This window comes from Lissotriton helveticus, chromosome 8 (genome assembly GCF_964261635.1).
Source record: "Lissotriton helveticus chromosome 8, aLisHel1.1, whole genome shotgun sequence".
Taxonomy (NCBI): Eukaryota; Metazoa; Chordata; class Amphibia; order Caudata; family Salamandridae; genus Lissotriton; species Lissotriton helveticus.
In genome coordinates, this window is record NC_136069.1 from 257713256 (window position 1) to 257734699 (window position 21444).

At 51.1% G+C, this 21444-nt stretch overlaps 1 protein-coding gene across 2 annotated transcripts in view; it reads left to right on the top strand.

Annotated features, from left to right (window-relative positions):
* The window catches only part of DYNC2H1 (dynein cytoplasmic 2 heavy chain 1), a 1763151-nt gene that overhangs the window by 740522 nt on the left and 1001185 nt on the right, over window positions 1-21444 (top strand). For both annotated transcript variants that reach the window (XM_078657019.1, XM_078657020.1), the window contains exon 40: window positions 11905-12034. In XM_078657019.1, the coding sequence (XP_078513145.1) occupies window positions 11905-12034 (130 nt within the window). The remainder of the gene's footprint in view (window positions 1-11904; window positions 12035-21444) is intronic.

Genomic DNA, 21444 nt, shown 5'->3' on the forward strand with positions numbered 1-21444 from the left:
CTGCCCTACCCTAACGGATCGCAGCAGACGGTGGTTACGGATGGCTCGGCGGGGGGAACGCCCGCCAAGATGAAACCAAGAACAGCGGACGCGGACGGCGCAGCACAGAGCACTGCTCAGGAGAGTGGCAAACTGATGGAGGGCTCGGAGACCGAAAAGCGGCTGAATAAGCGCCTGGATCAGATCCTGGAGGCCATCACCGCAACCAAAGACTCCCTACATAACGACATTGCTCAGGTCGCGACGGGGTTGGGCCTCCTGAAAGCTGATCATTCAAAGCTGGTGGACAGGGTGAAAGAAACTGAACTGGTCGTGCAGGATCTGAAACCAGCAGTGGTGACTATTGAGCGGAAACTGGAGGATGCGCTCCACAGACTGTCAACGCTGGAGAAGAGAGCGGAGGATGCGGAAAGTAGGAATCGGCGCAATAATGTTAGGGTGGTCGGCCTGCCGGAGAAAATTGAGGGGCAGGATATGATTTCCTACCTGGAGAAGTGGTTCAGATCTCAGGTGGCCCCAGAGGGGCTATCCTCCTTCTTCACTCTTGAACGGGCGCACCGAGTCCCGGCTACGCCGCCACTGCTGGGACGTCCGCCTAGACCTGTGGTGGCGCGTGTCCTTCACTACAAGGACAGGGACTTATTGATCCAAAATGCGCGCTCCACGGGGCCTTTCAAGGTGGAGAACAGTTCGGTCACTATCTTCCCGGACTACACACAGGATATTCAGCGTCGTAGGGCCTCGTACCTAGCGGTGAAGAAGGAACTTCGATCGGAGGGGATCCAATACTCACTGTTGTTTCTGGCCAAGCTGCGCATTATCCTGGATGGAACAACACAGTTCTTTTCGTCACCTGACGACGCTTGGTCCTGGCTTGAGTCCTACAGTGCGGGAACTGACCGACGGGGCAAAAACGCGGATGGTAGGCCCAAACAAGTGAGGGTGCGCCAGTCACAACGCATCCGCAAGAGGCATAGAACACAACAGGCCCTACTGCTGGCGCAATTGGCGGCAGACAAACAGGGAGCGTTAGCAGCGACAGCAGCAATCACCGGGTCGCAGGTGGAAGACCTGATCGGAAGATCGGCATCGGAAGATGAAAAAGGACAATCTGGGACTGAACTGTCCGATGTGGATAGTAATGTGGGGCCAGAGGTGACGCCTCGCACTGCGGACGATCTATGAGTGGCGGGGCCTTTAAGGTGCACTATGGCCTGGTGTCGCTTATAGATGGGGCAGGAGTATGTGGTAACCTTTTTGATTGCTGTTATTGTCGCATGCCACTGGGCGGGATCATGGAGCGGGGGGCGGAGGCGGGAGCTGCCGCCTATCGGCGAGTTGCCACGTTCCTATTGCCCTTAAGGCACCCTGTGGTGGCTACTGCAGGATAGATTTGTTTCCATGCATATTGAGGTTTGGATGCGGACTGAAGCGCGACTATTGGTTCCTGTTCTGGGGGTGTGGGAGTTGGCAATTTTGTGGGGTGTTGGGAGGGTGGGTACATTTGTGGCTGGTGTGGGCTGGAGAGACATGATGGAGGTGGCGTTGAGGGGAGATACCAATGGGGACTTTACCTGACCTGGAGTGCATCACTTGGAATGTCCGGGGATTGCATACTATGTCCCGACGCTATAAGGTGCATGCATATTTGGTGAGACGCGGGATTCAGATAGCAATGCTCCAGGAGACCCATCTTACCAAATTGGAATGCGCGGCGCTGCAGCGACGCTGGAGGGGGCAGGTCTTTGGTACAACGTACTCGGCATATGCGAGGGGGGTGTTGATTTGGGTGAGGGCAGGAACTCCATTTCAGGCTACAGCTCAAATAACGGATCCGGAGGGTAGATATGTCGGAGTGCGAGGGAGACTGTGTGGCAGAGAAGTGGTGCTTTCTAGCATTTACGCGCCGAATGTGGAATAACCTCGATTTTTTGATGCCATGTCGGGCGCACTAGCGCATTATTTAGCGGGTCCGGTAATACTGGGAGGCGATTTTAATTCCATTACAGATACCATCTTGGACAGGTTCCCTCCACCACTGGCTGAATCTTTGGTACGTAGGGTGGCAAGGCGGAGAGCGGACTGGCAGACTGAATGGGGGCTGATAGATGTGTGGCGAGCGCAGCACCCCGATGACAGGGATTATTCCTACTTCTCCGCGCTACATGAACTGCATGTCCGGATCGATACGATCCTATGTGATCCTGTTATCGCTCACTTGGCATCCAGTACTGAATACTTAGCTAGGACCATTTCTGATCATAATCCCCAGTTGCTCTCCCTCCGATGGCAACGTGCGAGAACAGCGATTCCCAATTGGCGATTGAATCCGGACACACTGGAAGATCAGGTATTTCGGACTGAGGTGCTAGAGGGAGTGGAGACGTACTTTGTAATTAATGAGGGGTCAACCTCTACTAGAGGTCTTGAGTGGGACGCATTTAAAGTGGTAGCGAGAGGCCTGTGTATTGTTAAGCATAGCGGGGTCAGGAAAGTGATCTTAGGAGAGGTCATGAGGGCGGAGGATGACCTGAGGAAACTAGAACAGCAAAGACCGGAGCAGGGTGCGGTGCAGGCGCAGCTTATGGAGGCTAAAGAGTTAGTAGCGACGGAAACAGAAAGGCTACGCTGCTATGACTATAAGCAGTATACGGCTAGGGTCCATGGTGAAGGTAACAAAGTGGGAACACTGCTGTCGCGGCTGGCGAACCCGGAACAGAGGGGGTGTTCGGTTTTGAGCATGAGGTCGGAATTGGGGGACACGGTCTATTCCCAGATGGCGATCCTTACGCGCTTTAAGGAGTATTATGAGACCCTATACCGGAGTCGATTGAGGGCGGGCACTGAGGATATAGAGGGTTACCTGGTGGATATTCGGTTTCCGCAGTTAGAGGAAGAAGACGCTAAGACCCTGGGCGCTGCGATTACGCTGGCTGAGATTAGGGGTGCTATTAAAACGATGGCGAGGAGGAAGACTCCGGGGATGGATGGCTTCCCCTTAGAATTTTATGCAGAGTATGCTGATGTCCTGGCACCCCGGCTGCTAGTAGTCTATAATGAAGTGCTAGAGCGAGGCAGCTTGCCCGGTTCTATGCGGGAGGCTTTGGTAGTGCCCCTGCTGAAGCCGGGTAAGGATGGTACGGACGTGACTGCGTACAGACCTATGTCCATGTTGACGGTGGATTATAAAATCTTGAGCCGTATCTTGGCTACCAGATTGCTACCATATATGACGACGCTGATTCACGAGGACCAGGCCGGTTTTATCCCCACCCGGAACACTTCGGCCAATATCCGCCGCTCAATACGCGTCTTGAGGAGCGATTTGGGACCGGATGAATGGCCGGCAGTATTGTCTATTGATATAGAGAAGGCATTCGATAGCCTGGAATGGGCCTATCTGGATGTCATGCTAGAGAGGTTCGGCATGGGCGCCGAGTTTCGGAGCTGGACGAGGGTATTATATACCTCGGCCACTGCTAGGGTGCGGCTGGGTTCGGTGATATCAGCTGCATATCCAGTACAGCGGGGTACGCGTCAGGGATGCTCCCTGTCGCCTCTGTTGTTCGCGCTGGCGATCGAGCACTTGGCGATTCTTGCTCGGACGGGAGCGGGGTTTGGAGGGATCGCTTGCCGAGGTGAGCATCATTATATCTCGCTTTATGCAGATGATCTCTTGATGTTCCTGGAGGATACGGCGGGGGCATTGAATAATGCAGTGGATCTGCTAGATGCATTTGGAGCTGTGTCGGGCCTCAGAGTGAACTGGCGCAAAACTTGTGTTTTCCCACTGAGGGCAGACACGCCCCAGCCGCCACTGCCAGCGGATGTGGTTTGGGAAGGATCCTGATTTACCTACCTAGGAGTGTGGGTCTACCATAGGGATGAAGACCTGTTAGAGGGCAACATTGGACGCTGCATTAGAGCCCTGAGGGGCTCGGTGGCTTTTTGGGCCACGCTCCCGTGGTCGGTGGTCGGCAGAGTGGCACTGCTCAAGATGGTGGCTTTGCCGCGCCTTCTGTATTATTTCAGGACGTTGCCGGTGTGGGTTCCGCCCCGGTTCTTTAAGGATCTACGAACCCTTACTATCGGGTTCATCTGGGGGAGCGGTAGGAGAAGGGTGGCGTTGGACACCCTGCTTCGGCCGAAGTCTGATGGGGGAATGGCAGTGCCGGATTTCAAATTGTATTATTTGGCGGCGCAGCTGCAGATCCTTACGCAACACGTGGCTAGGGAGTTCAGGGGCCCTGACCTGCGCTGGGGAACGGGGATACCGAGGCATATACTGTCTTATATTGTCCTGCAACAACGCCTTGATGTGGGAGGCCTGACGCTTGAGGAAAAAACGCTGAGGTTGTGCTGGAATAGGAGTAAAAAGCGAGCAGGAGTGGTGCATCCGTATGCCCCGGAAATTCCTCTGGGCATGCTGACGGCATTACCACATGGGGGGGACTGGTCGCCCCTCATGGAGTGGGAAGAGATGGGGCTTCACATGGTAGGTGATCTGTACGCTGACGGCGAGTTGCTCCCATTCCGAGCGGTGCAGGACCAGTTTGGAATCCCGGCTGGGAGTTTCCTATTGCATATGGCAGTGACCGCGGCGCTTAAATAACATTGGAGGGTGGGGCTCTTAGAACCAACGACCACGATGGCGTGCCAATACGTGGTGATGTCGGCGGGGACGTTTAAAGCGGTGACATGTTTGCACTCCCGAATGCTTCATGAAGGCCTGACCCCCTGACGGCGTTGAAAATGAAATGGGAGGAGAGCGTGGGGAAACCCATACCGGATGTTACATGGGGACAAATCCTGAGGAGGGCGTGGAAGGGTTGTAGGAATGCCCGCTTCCAACAAGTACACTACTTTGTGCTACATAGGTCCTACTTAACACCTGGCAAGATACAAAGGCATTTCCATGTGCAGGGGGCGGGGTGCCCGAGGTGCTACCTAGCAGGGGCGGAACTGGATCACATGCTGTGGGATTGCCCGAAGCTGGGCTTGTATTGGACAGAAGTAGGAGCATTATTGACAGAAGTAACGGATAGACAGCTGATTTTTGATAAGGCAGTCTGCCTGTTCCTGTGGTTTCCGCACACGAAGAACACGAAGATCACTAGTAAATTCATAGACCTAGGACTTATTTTAGCTCAGAGAGAGATCACCTGGCGCTGGAAGTCATCGGAGGGCCCGTCCAGCAGGCGCTGGGCAGCGGAATTTGAAAAGTGGGCTAGAAGTGAAAGTATGGTCCGGCTTAGACAGGCGACCCGCACAGATAATGAAAAGGGTTTGGAGGCAGCGAGGATGTGGGAAGGTCTAGTGGTGGCCCTGCATGAGTACCGATCACGGGAGGCGGACAGGGAGGGAGAGGGCTAATGGGGAATTCCGGGCGATGCACGATTGTATGAGTGTTGTTCCATAGGCTCCTGATTGAAGGGATTAAATCCTGAATTTGGCTCACACCAGCAGAAAACCAGGGGGTGGGCGGGTAGGAGGGGGTGGTAAGCCGTCACCGGAAGAGTGACATTAACAGCCGCGTGAATCGAGAGCTAGTAGTAGGATGATGGGCTAGTTGGCAAGGTCCCGCTAGGCGGAGCGGAGGGTATGGGACCTGTTCACTGCTCCTTATTGTAACTGGGGGAAACAAGTTATTTGTTGGGGTTAGGGGTTGGGTAGGTAGGGAAAACAGCCGATCTTCTAAACAATGCCTAATTATATTGATGTCAAGTGAATATTGTTGCTGTGGTATTGCCACCTGGTCTTTGTGTGGATTCCTGGATGTCGCCGCCCTACCTCCGGGATGTGGGCTACAAGGCTGTGTACAATACTGTTTATGACTGATAACCAGCAATGAGTGGAGACGGGCGGGATTGTCTAAACGATTGTTCATTCCTGATTCTGCAATAAAAATTGTTTTCCCAAAAAAATAGGGAGATGCCCTGTGAACTCAGCTACTTCCAGTTGCATAGGGCATCCTCCCACTCCTCTCTGCTTGTTGCTGTACTTCATGGTGGTGGTGTTCATGAGTACATTGATCAACTGTAGTAAGGCCTTCAATGCCCGCAACTCCAACAGATTATGTGGAGGCGGGTCTCTGCTGGAAACCAGAGTACATTGATTTCCATCTCTCCCAGATGGCCCCCCATCCCCAACATCTCTGAGTGGGGCAGGGGAGGGGTTTTGTGTCAGTCCAATTGCTGTCAACCACCCATCACTGAATGTTTTTTGCACTCTCCTCAGGAAACTGGATGGAATCTGACAGGTTCCCCTGGGGCTAAATCCACTGAGACTTAAGATCCCACGGCAAAGTCTGCATGTGCCATTTGGTGTGGCTCACCAATAGGACACAGGAGGCCAAGAGATCTCAGAGCCTCTCTTACTGAGACCGAGGACCGCGGCTGAAACAAGGGATCAATAGCCGAATATCCTGGATACGTTGATTCAGAGGGAAGACTAAAAATGACTCGGTATACAGAATTGCTCAAATAAACGGGAACCTTTGTAGAGGAGGCAGGAGTGACTTCAGCACATTAATCGAAAACCTCAAAGATGTTAGGAGGTTCACTGTCATCTGGGGGTGGTCTATGACTGACTGTAGCAAGCACGTTTTCAAAAGTCAGTCATCGAGTTAGGCCAAGGCTGGTATCCCCAACATCTGAAGATGTGCTGTAACCACTGCCATCTTTTTCGTGAACACATAAGGAGCTCTGGTGAAGTTAAAGGGGCGCACAGAGAACTGGAAATGCTCCTGGTCCACCTTGGACAATAGATGATGCCTGTGGGAATGTGAAAATAGGCATCTTGAAGGTCTACCGCTACAATCCAGTCTAATGGATTCAGGGCCAAAAAAATACTTAGGCCAAAGTGAGCAGTTTGGATATATCCTTTTTCAAAAATAAATTGAGAGGATGAAAATCTAAAATAGGATGCCAGCCTGGCCTTCCTCTGCACCAGGAAATAATCGGAGTAACATTCTATTTCCTATGCTGGGACCCTCTCCCAAAAGAGCCTGGACTTCCTCTCGTAGAATGAACAAATGCCATCTTCTCTTGCGTAGGTGGAAAATGCAGCAGGGTGGAAAGAAATGGTAGGGCATATCCTTGCTGGACTATCTAAAGCACTGATCTGTCAGATGTAATGCTGTACCGTCCGTTGGGGCAATACCTCATCCTGGTTTGATGGAAGGGGTGGGGGAACTTTGAGCAGGACATTGCCCCTGAGGGCCTGGACATTGTTGGCTGAATCCCCAACCCTGGTCCCAAAAGGGATCGTGCATCTGTTGTGGAGGTAGACCTTGGTGTTGTCTTTGTGTCAAGCCTCTTCTGAATCCTTGAATGATGGGTGATACTGCTACATGGGCACAGAAAGCCTGTGGGAGCACACCATGATCCTGCTTTCTTCGAATCGCTCCATGGCTGAGCCTGCCTTATTGGGTGCTATCAAATGGCATGTCCATTAGTGAAACCTGAATGTCACTTGATAAGCTGGTGGATCTCATCCACGGGTGACGCCAAGTCACCACTCTGGTACAAACTGCCCTTCCTAAGCAGTTGGTAGTGCCCAGCGGATGACTTATTTTGCAGCGTCTTGTCCATCTTTTAAAATATGCACAGGGTGGTGAGGACTTTTTCAGGGATTGTTGGCAACATATCACCAACCATATCATCCAACAACTCAAGCGAATAGCATACCAGGAGGCAACTAGCAGTTACTGAGCAGGGTGTGAGACTGGCACTTTCCAAATGCCTCCATACTTTTTAATCCCGTATCAGGAGGCATAGTAGCAAATGAGTTAGAGTTGAATCTACTTGTCAACACCTCAACCACCAAGCTTTCAGGCATATGCTGTTACAGAGAGATGGTTGGGTGATCAGGAACAGGTCTGCATTGTCTGGCAACCTGTCTGTTAACTGGTGGACATGAAGCAGGCTTGGAACAAGTACCAATTAGTGTGTTCAATAGTATTTTATTGAAAGGAAGAAGTGGTTCTGAGGAAATCCATCTAGTCTTTAAGAGTTCTGTAAGGATGTTAGTCTTGACTTCCACAGATGGAAGTTGGAGGGCTAAACTGATTCCTCTTTGGAGGGGGCAAAAGGAGGGTTCCACGCAGTGTCGGAGGAGGTATTCAGCCCACTGCTTCTTTAGAGGTCCAAAAAAGGTTCTCTTTTTCGTAATAATGGGACCCTTCATCCTTGTCATGATGAGTATGCTCAGAAGCAAAAGGAATGTGGGGTGTTGTGGACAAAGTTCCATCTGAGTCCTTGAGAGGTTCAACCAGTTGTGCCCAAGATTGTAGAGGGCATGACTTCGGTCAAGGTTGTGTCAGATTCACTTCAGAGTACAGCAAAACAATGGGTTCTTTCTCTGGCATCCGCAACAACACACGGGTGAACTGACAAGATTGTGGTGCCAGGTTCTAACTCGAGTTGGGCGTTGGTATCAGAGTTGGGGCAGATACCCACAATGGGCCCAAGAGGCGCAGACGGTGTTGAGTACGGATACACCATTAGTAATCTGATCAGCAGTACTCTTCGGGTCCTTGGGTCCGAAGGCATGCTAGCAGGAGCCATCAGGGGGCCAAAGATGCGCAACGTGGCCTTCTTGAGGGCTTCAACTTGTTGCAGCATCGGCAATTGTCCCAAAAATATGGGTTGGATCGACCCAAGCTTGAGATCGGTTCCACGTTTGGAGACTGGGAACTGGGAACGAGATGCAGAGGCACCTTGACGTTCACTCAACATCTTCTGACGAGAGAGGCAGGGAAAGGGAGAGTCGTGCTTCAACTTCTTATGTTTCTTTTTCTTTTTGACTTATCTAATGACTCGGAATGGCTAGAGGACCTTTTGAGGGAACGGCCTCAGGAAAAAGTTCCACATCTTCAACTTCAATGTGACCAGATCTTATGCGCCTTCCAACATTGTTCAGTGATGTAGTTCTTGGCTTTGCGGTCTCAGATCACGTTGGGATTCATCATGCCCACAATCCTTTCAAGCCTTGGACAAGAATCTAGGCACCAGATGAATACCTTGTGAGATTCTGTCACAGACAATCTTTGCAAAGTTTAAACCATGTAGTCTTTAGAGGAGTCATGGCCCTTGCCTGCTATAGAGAGAATCTGAAAGAGACATGCTAGTGATAGATTCCTTACCTTAGAATTACCCCCAGGCGTCAGACTGGATCTGGAAAGTTTTCGTCAGCACTACCCCTGCGCGTCGGAAGGTGGCATTGTGAGGTGTTCACGGACCGCAGCCCAGAACTGGTGGAAGAGAAAATCTTCTTTCCAAACTGCTCCAGTTTCTTGGATTCCCTGCCGGATTCCCTGTCCAGAGGTGCGGAATGGAATGCGCTTGGGGACGCAGAGACTTGGACAACCAAGCTCTCAGGGGTAGGGTGTTGGAAGAGGAAAATGGGTTGCCGTGCGATGGCGTCAGCCCACGTTCCTATCCACAGGAGCCCCTGTGTTGGGCCTGGCCCAGGTGCACAAAAGGATGTCTGAAAGTGCATCATTAAAGGGCCGCAGTGGCTCCGCAGAGGAAGCCGCCGGCCAAAGCACTTTTGTCAGGAGGTTAGTCCTGACAGCCACTGTAGGGAGCTTGAGGTGGAGAGCCTCTGCTGCCCTACTGAACACCACTGAATAAGTACCAGCCTCCTCCGTAGCCACGGTAGAAGGAGACAGTGCACCAGGTTCTGGTGAGAAATCCAGATCACTGGCGTCCCCCAAATCCGGGTCTAACTGGCATTGGGCTGCGAGAGGGTCTTTAGACCCTGCCCCGTCCCCCATAACCTGCTGGGCAAGTGAGAAACATTGAGGAGGATGGAGATAGGGATAAAAAATCCCCGTCGGAATCGGCGTCGATCAACACCGGTCCGGAACGACTCCACGTCGAGGGGATCAGGGAACGACATCGGTCGGGTAGCCGGCCAACGCCGGTGGCAGTGCCGTAGCCGTCGATGTCGGTGGAGGTCGTAAGAAGTTAACCGACATCGGCTGGGATCCTTCCATGGATCCATGGGGGTATTGCGGCGCCGAGGCTGGAGCCATCGACAACATCGGGCCGGAGCCGGGATGGGCGGCTAGACTGACGGCAACTGCGCAGGCTCCGCCGGAGCCGTGGGGGAGGCACCACCCACACCCTGAGCCATGTCGCGGGACAGGCTAGGGGAATGCGAAGAGCGACGTTGCTTCTTCAACGTCTTGTGCTTCGTCTTACCTGACCCCGGGTGCGAAGACTTAGTCGAACGATGGTGGTGGCTCCGTGGCCGGTCCTTCAACCTCCCACGGGACAGGGACCTTGAACAGCAGGGAGCCAACTCCCGGGCCTCAAGCAACGTAAGGGGCCACTCACGCAAAGTTTTTGGAGCCATGGCCTGGCAGTCGGGGCATGACACGGGGTTGTGGTCGCGCCCCAGGCAGTGGAGACACTTTCGATGCGGGTCCGTCACCGACATCATGTGGGGACAAACCTCGCAATACTTGAAACCAGGCATCCCTATACACCAGGAGTCAAAGACTCAAAAAACAGAGGCAAAAGTCCCAAACAAACTCAGTCAAAAATTGACTGGGGGGACCGCTCTCTCCGGATCTGTGCTTGCTGGCACGGAAAAAGAAAGAACTGACGTCAGCGCACGAGGGCGGCATCTAAGTAGCTGCTGCGACGTCATCTCGGCGATTACGACGCCCATGATGGACGTGGAGCCGCACAACGCCACCTTCCGACGCGCAGACGTACTGCTGATGAAAGCTTTCCGGATCCAGTCTGACGCTTGGGGGTAATTCTAAGGTAAGGAATCTATCACTAACTAATGTCTCTTACAGATATATTGTTACTGATGGTAAGTAACTTGTGCATTTTGTAGAAAAATGTTTGTAAAAAAAGCTAAGAAAAAGTTGAGGGAGCAAGCTCCAGATACTCATCCGAAGGCGTGGAAAGAAAGGAACTAACGTCAGCATGAAAGGATGTCTCATATATGTAGTTCCAGTGTCATTTCCAGGGTGGGACGAAATCTTCTCTGGGCCGCATAATGCCACCTACTTGCACATGGGGGCAATGCTGATAAAAATCACTGGATGCAGTCTGAGGTCTGGGGGTAGTCACAAGATGAGGAATCTGTGCTTAGAAGTATCCATCAGAATGTTGTTATTTAGGCTTGATGGCTTGCTCTCAAGGACGGCAGCTGAAATATTGGCTATTCAGTTTTTATTGAAGCTGCTTAAGTTTTATGCACTACCTGGAGGGGCGGTCTGTTTCAGATTGAAGAAGTCTGTATGAATTTGAATTTGAATTTGAATTTAAAACATTTGTAAAGCGCAGCGTTCACCAAACGGTTTCTTGGCGCTATAATAGAAGGTCTAGCAACAGAGGGCGGAGTAACCAAGCGCAAAGGAAAATGGGCAGGTTACAAGGGAAAAGCCTGTCGAAATAGGAACGTTTTTAAATCTCTGCGGAAAGATAAATATTGTGTGGCCAAGCGTAGGTGATCAGGGAGGTGTATTCCCTTCAGTTATAACGGGTACCTCTAAAGTTCTCTTCCTGGTTTGCATTTCTTGTGCAGATACTCTCTTGATTCCTGCTGCCCATTTTAATGTTAGTATGCAGGTACACTCTGGCTTTAAGATGTGTAGTGACCCTACATGTGATTGCTGAAGTTAGTAGCAACAACGCTTTGACTTAAGGTGTACCATCTCTTTCCAAAGAAAATAAAGTAGCGACATTTGTAACAAGGCTCTGCACTAGATTAATGTATGTAATCCTTATTTGCTGTTGTTATGACACAAATCCCCTAGCCTTTTGCATTTATTTGGTAAGACACAGTTGCTATATTTTGCAATTACTAGATACATAATGATGGTTTTATAATTTGCTTCATTTTGTGATCTTTTCATCAATGACATTTTCTTGTGCTTAGTGATGAAGATACAGATATTAAATCTTTGATAAAATCATGGCTGAGAAATCAACCTGAAAATTGTAGGCACAATCTCGAGAACTGGATTGGAGATTATTTTGAAAATGCATTGAACTGGGTGTTGAAACAGGTATGTACACTATCAATACAGAAGGCTGACATATTTTTAGTCCTTTATGTTAATCAATGTAAAGTTTTCTAACAGCAAATTTGAACTAGTGTTCATTTTATTGAAAGTAAGATTGTTCATCAGTAGATTGATTTATGATTCATAGGATAGTGCTAGAGATGTTTGCATAGCTGTGTCTTATGATGGATTCACTAGCTAATAATCAATTTGAGTTAATCTAGATTTCGAACTAATATTACAACAGCATTTCCATCAAAACAGCAACCAACAACCAGATCTACAATTCCACTACAAAATTACCAAAAAGTCATTGTTTAAACCATGTTCTTGAATAATTTAAATGTGAGGTGGCTGAAGCTTATTTACCAACCATTCTTACAAACAATAGTTCTGATCGATACATCTACCTGTGGATGCCTCATTTTTTGAATATACTAATATGCACCAGCATTCTACGGAAACCTTTCTTCTCAGCTGTCCCATGTTGACAAGCATGTCACAATGCCCATGGCTCCACACGCGGCTCTGCGTGACATCAGTGGAGCCATAAGTAGCCCTCATCGGCGTTTTAACATCTGATAGAGACTACTAGCCGCAGATTCCTTTACGTAGAATTATCCCCAGGCGTGAGACTGGACCCGGAATTTTTTTGCCCAGCATCCCTGCGCCGGAGGGATGGCATCATGCAGCTCTGCCCAGGCGTCGTCCGCGTACGTGACATCAGCAAGGTCACATAAGTCCCGCCCGGGCGGGCCTACTTCAGTTTTTTCCTTTTCTGTGTGCAACCGGATCCTGTTCTTGCTCTGAGCCTGTTTAGGCCCTTTTCCTTCGATCTTTGGTGTGTTGTGGGAACGGTGCGCGGATGCCTTCGGGCTTCAAGATGTGTTCGTCTTGTGGGCGCTTGATGTCGGTGATGGACCCTCACCTCATTTGCATGTGGTGCTTGGGGGAGCATCACGGCTCCACAGACTGCGAGGCGTGTCAGCGGTTGAAGCCGAAGTCGCAGCAGGAACGCTGCTTGAAACTTCTCTCGGCTCGCATGTCCAGATCGGCTTCGTCTCCTCGCTCAGCTTCTGCAGCGGGTTTTCGGAGCGGCCTTCATCGTCGCCGTCGTCCTCATCCATCTCCTGTGCTGCAAGAGCATTGCTCCCCTGTGGGTAAGTGTTGCAGTTTGTCCCCGAGTGCTGGTTTCCGGCATGTTGGGGGCATGGGCTCTCCGCGGGTGATGCGGCCCCACGTATTGCCCCTTTATCCACCGTTTCCCGGTGAGGGGGCGTCGAGAACCCAGATGGAGACATATGCGGGGGCTTTGCAGGCCTCGCTGGCCTCTCCTCCTCCGCCTCCTGGGACGTCAGCGGATCCCTTGCGCCATGGGGTGCCCTCTGCTGCGTCACCAGCGGCATTGGCCCTGGCGCCGACTGGTTTGGCTCCAGGCTTGGAGGATGTGGTGCCGTTGGGGTGCGGCCTTTCAGGGATCCCTCCTTTGGTCCACGGCACCTCTGCCTCGCCGCAAACTCCTGCGGGAGTCCCTGTGGTGTCGTGGGTGGTCGCCAGGGCTCGGGTCACATCCCGAGCCCCACTTGCCCTTTCAACAGGCGGCTATTCTGTCTGAGGCCGAGGTGGCGCCGCTACGGCGCCGGCAGCTGCTGGCCCGGGCGGCGCACAGGGGTCGGCGGACCCCTCTCGTCCCGTCATGGGTCGAGACTTGAAGAGGACCCCTCATCCCTCCCCGGGCCCTAATTGTCCCACCACGCAGTCGGCTGCCTCGCCGGAGGTCGAGTCGGCCTTGGCGTCACCACGGGGGGTAAGTGGACCTCTCTTGTCCCCATGCGTCGAGGCTGGCGGGGCACTTCTTGACGCTCTCCAGGTGTTTCTCGTTCCTCCCCGCAGGCCGCTGCCTTGTTGGAGGTCGAGTCTGCGCCGCTCCGGCGCGCCCGCTGACTACATCGGCTCCAGCACAGCCCCGGTCCCTGGCGCCGTGTGACGGGATCGAGGCCTGTCCGGTGTCTCCTGTGGTGTTGGATGACAATGACGCCCTGCTCCAGGTTGCGGACTCTACCGCACCGGACAGGCGTCGGGTAGTGGATTCGTCCTCGGACGTCCCCTCTTCCCTGGAGGTTGGGTGCCTGCTGGTGTTGTCCTCACCGGAAACGGGCGGCCGCGTCGTGGCTTTCTCCCCGACGCCGTCGAAAGACGCCTCCTTGCCGTCGCCGCGTCTATGGTTTTTGCCGAAAGAACCACAGGTCCCCCACTCTTCGGCGCCTCTTTCTCCTTTTTGGGCCTAGCCCTTTCCCGCTCCGCTTGGTCTGGGGGATGGACTTCTTAGTTTGTAGCCGTCCCCCACGGAGGAGTTGCTTTTTCCGCCGAGGGGCCCTACGGAGACCGGTGCGGCCTTCGCTCGTGCTGTTTCCACGGCTGTGGGAATTTTGCGCATGGGAGATCCGGCTGCCCATTTCCCCGCCGACCATCTTTTGGAGGTTCTTCACCAGGGCTCTGGTGGGAGGGAGCTGCTGCTCCCCTTTGAAGGTTTGCTCCATTCTTTGCTGAGGGGGATTTGGGGACGCCCCGCCACGGGGGATCCGGTACCCCACCACCTTCTGCACCTGCACCTTATGTGTGCTGGCTAGGGCCACGTCTTGTTTGTGTGACTCGGCAGAGTCCCTTGGATCTGCAGCTTCGCAGGAGGGTGCTGGTGTTGACATGCGACACCATGCGTTAGATGGCCGAGAACTGGCGGCGTTTATTCGCTGCTCCGCTCTGGATATCTCAAAGGTGCTGGGGAGTGCCATGGCTTCTTCAGTTGCCCTTCGCCGCTATGCTTTGCTTTGGGACAGCGTGTTCCCGCAGAATATGCGGGAACGGCTGGTGGATTTTCCTTTTGATGGCACCCTCTTGTTCCATGCCCCGGCGGACTCAGCCATCCGGAGATTCTTGGCGGGGCTCCGGCCTCCTCCATCTCCTCCTCCTCCTCCTCCTCCTCCTCCTCCTCCTCCTCCTCCTCCTCCTTCTTCTCCTCCTTCTTCTCCCCCTCAGTGACCTGTGGGTTGGTCTGGATTTTGTGAGCTGTTCTTTGTTGGGGCGAGTCGCCCCCGTTGTGTGATATGTGTGCTTCATATGCCTGAGAGCCCTCTTTGTTGGGACTGTGGCTTTGTTGGCTGCTGGCCGACCCTTTTTGTGTGTGTGTTTTGTTGAAGGTTGTTCACACCAGGTTGGCCCTGAGACTAGGCCTTCTTCTCTTGGCTGCTTGACACGCCTTCTGCTGTTTTTTTTTTCCCCATAGCTCTTTTGGTTGTCCTCTGCTGCGGAAGTTTCTTCCTAACATACCCTATGTGGGGTACTGGTAGCTGTTATATAGCTCGTTATGTGCTGGGGAGTTGTGGTCACCTTCGGGTCTCAGCCCTTCGTGGCGCTTATGTACTTGCAGGTGCAATTTCCTTTTGCTGAATGAGAATGCCTGGGTGGCGCCCCGAGGTGTCCTTCCCTGGGGTTGCTTCGCTGTTCGCCAGGTCTGACCTGTTGTCTGCAGCCTGGCGTTGTGACTCTGGTCTGCTCCTTTTGGGTCAATTGTGCGTACCCCTCTCTGTGGTGTGTCCGGGCCTCCTTCTCCCTCATGTTCGCTGGCGTGGCAGTTGGGTAGGTTCTTGTGTTTCTCCCTCTTTTAGGACACAGCCTAATGGTGTTTCTGGGCGTCCCGGGTTGTTCTTCCCTCTTTCTCCCTGTCTCCTTGGAGCCTCTGGGTTGTTCTTCTTCCTCTTCCTTGCCTTGGCTTTGGATGGTGGTTCTGTAGCCCCGGCAGGACGTGGGGTGCCTCGACCTCCCCTTGTCTTGCCTTGCTTCCTCTGTTGAGTGGAATGGGCTTCCTCTTTCTCATTTCTTCTTCCCCCGTGGGATTGGTGGCATTCTGCTATAGGGGTTCCCCTTACCTGCGGGGACGAGGCTCCTCGCCTTGTCCGCTGGCCTGGTCCCCTGTGGGGTCCTCTGTTAGGTCCAGGCCGGTGGGGCTCTTTCGCAGACCCTGCTTCCCCGTGGGTATGGCTAGGGTATCTATTCTACATTAAGGAATCTGCGGCTAATAGTCTCTATCAGATGTAAGAGTTACTTACCTTCGGTAATGATGTATCTGGTAGAGACGATTCTAGCCGCAGATTCCTTCATGACCCACCCTTCATCCCCGTTCTGCGAGGGGCTTTAGCTTGGTCTTCTGCTCTCGCCTCCCGATGGGTGGCTGTAGCTTCTGTGAGTGCATTCTTTCGCTCTTTTGACAGAGTGATTTGTTCTGTTCTTGTTCCTTCCTCCTCTTGACTCATTGGAGGATGGAGTTCTATGTTCTAGTTCTATGTTCTCCGCTCTGGTCCAGGTTGGGGGCTTGCCTTCACTTTCTTCCCTCCCCTTCCTCTTCCCTGGTTGCTAGGGGTTCTGGTCCCTCTGCTACCTTCTGGGTTGGGGTCATCTCTTCGTGCCTTGCCCTTGTTCCTTGGGGTGGGGCGGGGGGGAGTTGCCACACTTTGTGCTGGGGTTCCCCTGGAGAGCTGTCGTTCCTGTTTGTTCTGAGACCAGTTTCCCCTTTGTTGTCCCTGGTTGGGGTTGTAGTCCTGCTGTATGTTGTCCTGACAATTTTGTCTGTGTTCCATTATCTCCAGAGGGGACTATCTACATCCTGGCAGGGTGGCTGTTCAGGGCTGTGCTCTGTTCTTTTTCTTCCCCTGCCTTTGGCTGCTGCGGTGTTGACACTGCTCCTTATGGTGTTGTTCGTCACCATTGTTCACCACTATTTCTGCTCTTTCGTACACTGTTCCCATAACCCCACAGTTTTGTCTGATGGCTCCGCGGTGTGGCGCGGAAAAGTTCTCAGAAGAAAACTGACGTAGGCGAGCCGGATCGGGACTTATGTGACCTCGCTGACGTCACGTACGCGGACGACACCTGGGCAGAGGCACGTGATGCCGTCCCCCCCGGCGCGCAGGGATGCTGGGCAAAAATTTCCGGGCCCATTCTCACGCCTGGGGATAATTCTACGTGAAGGAATCTGCGGCTAGAATCGTCTCTACCAGATACATTGTTACCGAAGGTAAGTAACTCGTACATCAGTTCCCTTTTTTGTGCACCTTTGATGTATAACAGTTTTTACTAGGATCTCCATAGTATTAGGAGTCTTGTGAAATTTTTTCAGGAAATCGCAATGATGCAGAAAAAATGTCTCCTCCAAGGAAGTCTGGTTTCAAGCCCTGCAGGGAATGTGAAGGTTGGATGTCAATCACTGATTCTCAGGAAAATTGTCTTTGGTCTTAGTTCGACCACGACGTTGATGCCTGTTCATCATGCCAAAAGATGAACCCCAAAGCTCTGAAGGAGAGAGAGGTGAAGCTCTTCATGGTCAAGGCAAGAAAGGAGAACATCAGAAGTCTCGTCTTTGTTCAAAGTGCAAGTCTCCCCATTCGTAAAAGAGGAGACACAAGAGGAAGCTGCGTCATGGTCCCCGGTGTCGATCTTCGAGGGAGGAGTCTCCGAGGTTGGTGTCTCAACGTCTGAAGTCGGATAAAGAGGTGACTTGCCCTGTCTCCAACAGCCCTTCTGGCATCGCCTTTGAGTCCAAGGCAGCTTCCGACTTTGTCTTGACGTCCTTATCTGGAGCCATGGGTAGATCCATTACTTGCTGCTGCTCCACCTTCACCACCTTCGACAGGAGCTGGAGTATCCATCTTTTCTAGCTCCAGCTAATTATCTAAATAATATGTACAGCATCTTTAGCAGGGCGGTGACTTCATCTGGTGCACCTGTGGGCCCTATGGGTCCACTGTCCTATTCTTTGGGTGGTTCTCCAGCATAATATTAGCATGCTCCGTCCCTGCCATTTATGCCGTTGGCCCAGGTATCCTGCCACGTCCAGTGCCATGGAAGGCGACTCCTTCACCAGTCGAAGTTCAGCAGGAGTCACCGGCGCCAGTTGCGCCCTCTCCAACATCTCCTGGATCTGCATATGTGTCACAAGATTCGATTTCAGTACCATTAGACTATTCTACACAGGTGCCAAAGTCACCGGCTCCATTACCGATGTCACCAATGCCGGGAATGGCTTCACCATGCCATTGTTGAAGCCAAGACATAGATCTCGAAAGGAGACGCAGAGGCTTCTTGAATAGGAGCGCTACTTTTGTTGGGGAGAGAGACCCTGAACTGGAGGAGGGAGAATTTTTGGGTTTGGAAGTGGCATGTGGATTAGAGACCAAAAGGCATTCCTCCACCTGAGGTCATGTTGTAGCATTCAGTGATTAGGAAGGTGGCTAATATGTTGGAACTGTCTCTTCCTTCAACTGAACTCAAATCAAATTTGCTGACAGAAGTACTGCATTCTTCTGCTTCATCATCAGAGCCTTTATTGCCTTTTAATGAGGCACTGACTGCGCCTATTCTGGAGATTTGGCATGAGCCTATGTCATCCTCTGCAGTATCTAGAACCATTTGGAGGAGCTACCCAGTGCCTGGGGATCCTTTGTTTTTATCCACTTTTTTTTCACCTGAGAGTTTGGGTGCACAGGCTTCCTGTTGCTCGAAGTTAACTCCTGGGTCTTTTTTGAACATCCCCGACGGGGAATCAAAGAATTGAACAGTCTGTGAAAAAAAGATGGTTTCTCTAGTAGCATGGCTTTAAAGTCAACCAACATAACCTGTTTGTTGGGACGGTACATTGGTACATTCATGCTCTGATGAAACCAGCCAAAAGAGTGATCCTGAAATTGCCTGAGCATGTCTAAGGATTCTTTACAGGACTGCTGAACGACAGTTAGGCCGGTGCTCGACAGGTTATTCAGTTGGGCCTGAATACAAGTGATTTGGTGGCAAAAGCGTTGGGGAGTTGAGTCGCTACAAGGAGACATACATGTCCAAGAGGGTCTCGTTTCTTGCTGGACGTGCAGGCTGCCCTGATGGATTTGCCATTTGATGGCTCAAAGCCGATTCTACCTTGGAGAGATTCAAGGACAGTAAGATGACAGCAAAATCTTTGGGACTTCAATCGCAGCCAGAGATTACATGCAGTTTTGAAGGTTCTAGGAGTTTGGCCAGAAAATCTCCTTTCGTGGAGTGCACCAATAGCAGTAGCAACAGCAGCTGTCCAATCCCCTCTATAGGAGTTATAGAGGGCGGGGCAGAGGTAGACAACGAGGAGCCACCCATCAGCCATCATCCTTCTCTTCATCCCCGGCCACCGTCATAAGAAGCAGACCTAGTTTTGCTGTGGTGGTTGTCCCTTTTTCTACCATAATGGAGCTCTATAACATCAGATCAGCGGGTTTTGAATAGTGTAGAAAATGGGTATGCCCTACCCCTCCAAGAACTTCCCCTGCCCTTTCATCCCCAAAAAGGTTTTTGTTCAGAAGACCATCTTCTGCTCCGTCAACAGGAGGTCTAAACCCTACTTCAAAACTGTGCAGTAGACTTGGTTTCAGAGCAGGAGCAGGGTCAGGGATGCTATTCCTTGTACTTTCTGATTCCCAAAAAGGATGGTTGTGCACGTCCCAACCTAGACCTCAGGGTTGTGTACTGGTTCCTCAGGCAGGAAAAGTTCAAAATGCTGACCCTAGCACAGGTGCTTCTTGTGCTGGATAAGGAAGACTGAATGGTCTCGATCTATTTGCAGGATGCATTTTTTAGAATTCCCTTTCTGCAATCGCACAGGAAGTATCTCCATTTCACGGTGGGGTCTCAACATTACAAGCTGGCTGATATTTGTCTGCCCTTTCCGCATTCCTTTGTTTACTCAACCAACTTTCTCTGTTTAAGCCCCCAATAATGTTAAGGTTTATTAAGGGACTTACTAACAAATAGCCTCCCACTCCGTTCATCATGCCGTCGTGAGATCTTAATTTGGTAATATCTTACCTTATGTGTTATCCTTTTGAACCCTTACATAGTTGTCCTTTAAGACTACTTACTTTTAAAGCAGTTTTTCTGGTTGCCATAATGTCTGCTAGACGTGTTGGTGAATTGCAGGCATTAAGTGTGAAATCTCCCTTCATGGCTTTCTATCCCGATAGGCTGATATTCAGAACCAGAGCTGCTTTCCTACCAAATGTGGTTACTCCCTTTCACTCTATCGCCCTTCCTACGTTCTATCCTCCTCCACATCCATCTAAAGAGGAGGAAAGGCTTTAGCTTTTATGTGGACAGAACTCGTAAAATCGGGCGGGACGATAAGCTGTTTGTTGACTATGTGGGCAAGATGAAAGGAAAAGCAGTGCATAAAACAACATTCTAAAGATGGATCATCTTGTGCATAAAGATCTGCTACACCATGACTCACAAAGGACCTCCAGAGAGTATTAGAGCTCATTCCACAAGAGTTAAGTCTTCTACTTCTGCTTTAGCTAGAGGTGTCCCTGTAGTTGACATCTGGAAAGTGGCAACTTGGGCTTCCCGTCACACTTTTACGAAGCACTATTGCTTAGACTCCAAAATGAGGAGGTACGGTCACTTTGCTCGTTCTGTTTTGTAAGATGGTTTGGTATAGGCAGACATTTACCCACCACCGAGTACGGGACTGCTTGTGGATTCTATTCAAAAGATGAGGAATCCACAGGTTGATGTATCCATCAAAAGAACAAGTTACTTAGCTAGCTTCAAGAACACTTTTTGTATCTACCTGTGGATTCCTCACTGACCTACCCACCTTTCTGTTGCTTTTCTGTATATACCAATAAGAAGTCTATTTGTATATTGTGTATGTATTTCATAAAAAAATGATATATATGTATATATATATATGTATTACTTACTGGGGGTCGGAAGAGCATTTTTTGTTTTGCTTATAACTTTAGTCTCGTTTGATGAATCTCCATGAAATTTTCCAAATTAATTCTTTGTTCAGATCAGCTCTTATGTTGAAAGTTTGGGGGTGGTTCTTCAAGGGGGGCCGAGATAAAAGGGGTGTCCCAGAACATGTTTTCTCCATGTTCATTTCCATGGGAAACTTTAGACAAGGCTACAGGTCGAATGGGTGAACTGAATTACCCCAAATTTGGTAAGGAGAAGGGTCTTGGTCTAGAAAGCACGCTTTTGTTTATTTGGTGTAAATCCGTTAAGTAGTTTTGGAGAAATATCTAAATTTACAGATACCGATATTCGGGAATTCTGTCATCTGATTGGCTGAGGCGTTACGAGCATGAGCTTGCTGCTTATTGGCTGCGAACGGTTGCAACTAGGAAGTGTTGGCCGCCGTTTTGTGTTTCCGTGTAAGGTGAAAAAGGGTGAAAAACGTAGGTTAGCGGAGGGTAGGAGCACTGTAACCTCTGTGGGGTGTTTAGGTTGTGCTATACAGGGAGGGTGAAGTGAAGTTTTTACCCCTACCGTGTGAAAGTGCTGTTTTGCCCACAGTGAGATGGTGCTGAGGTGAGGTGCTGGTACACTCTGGGATG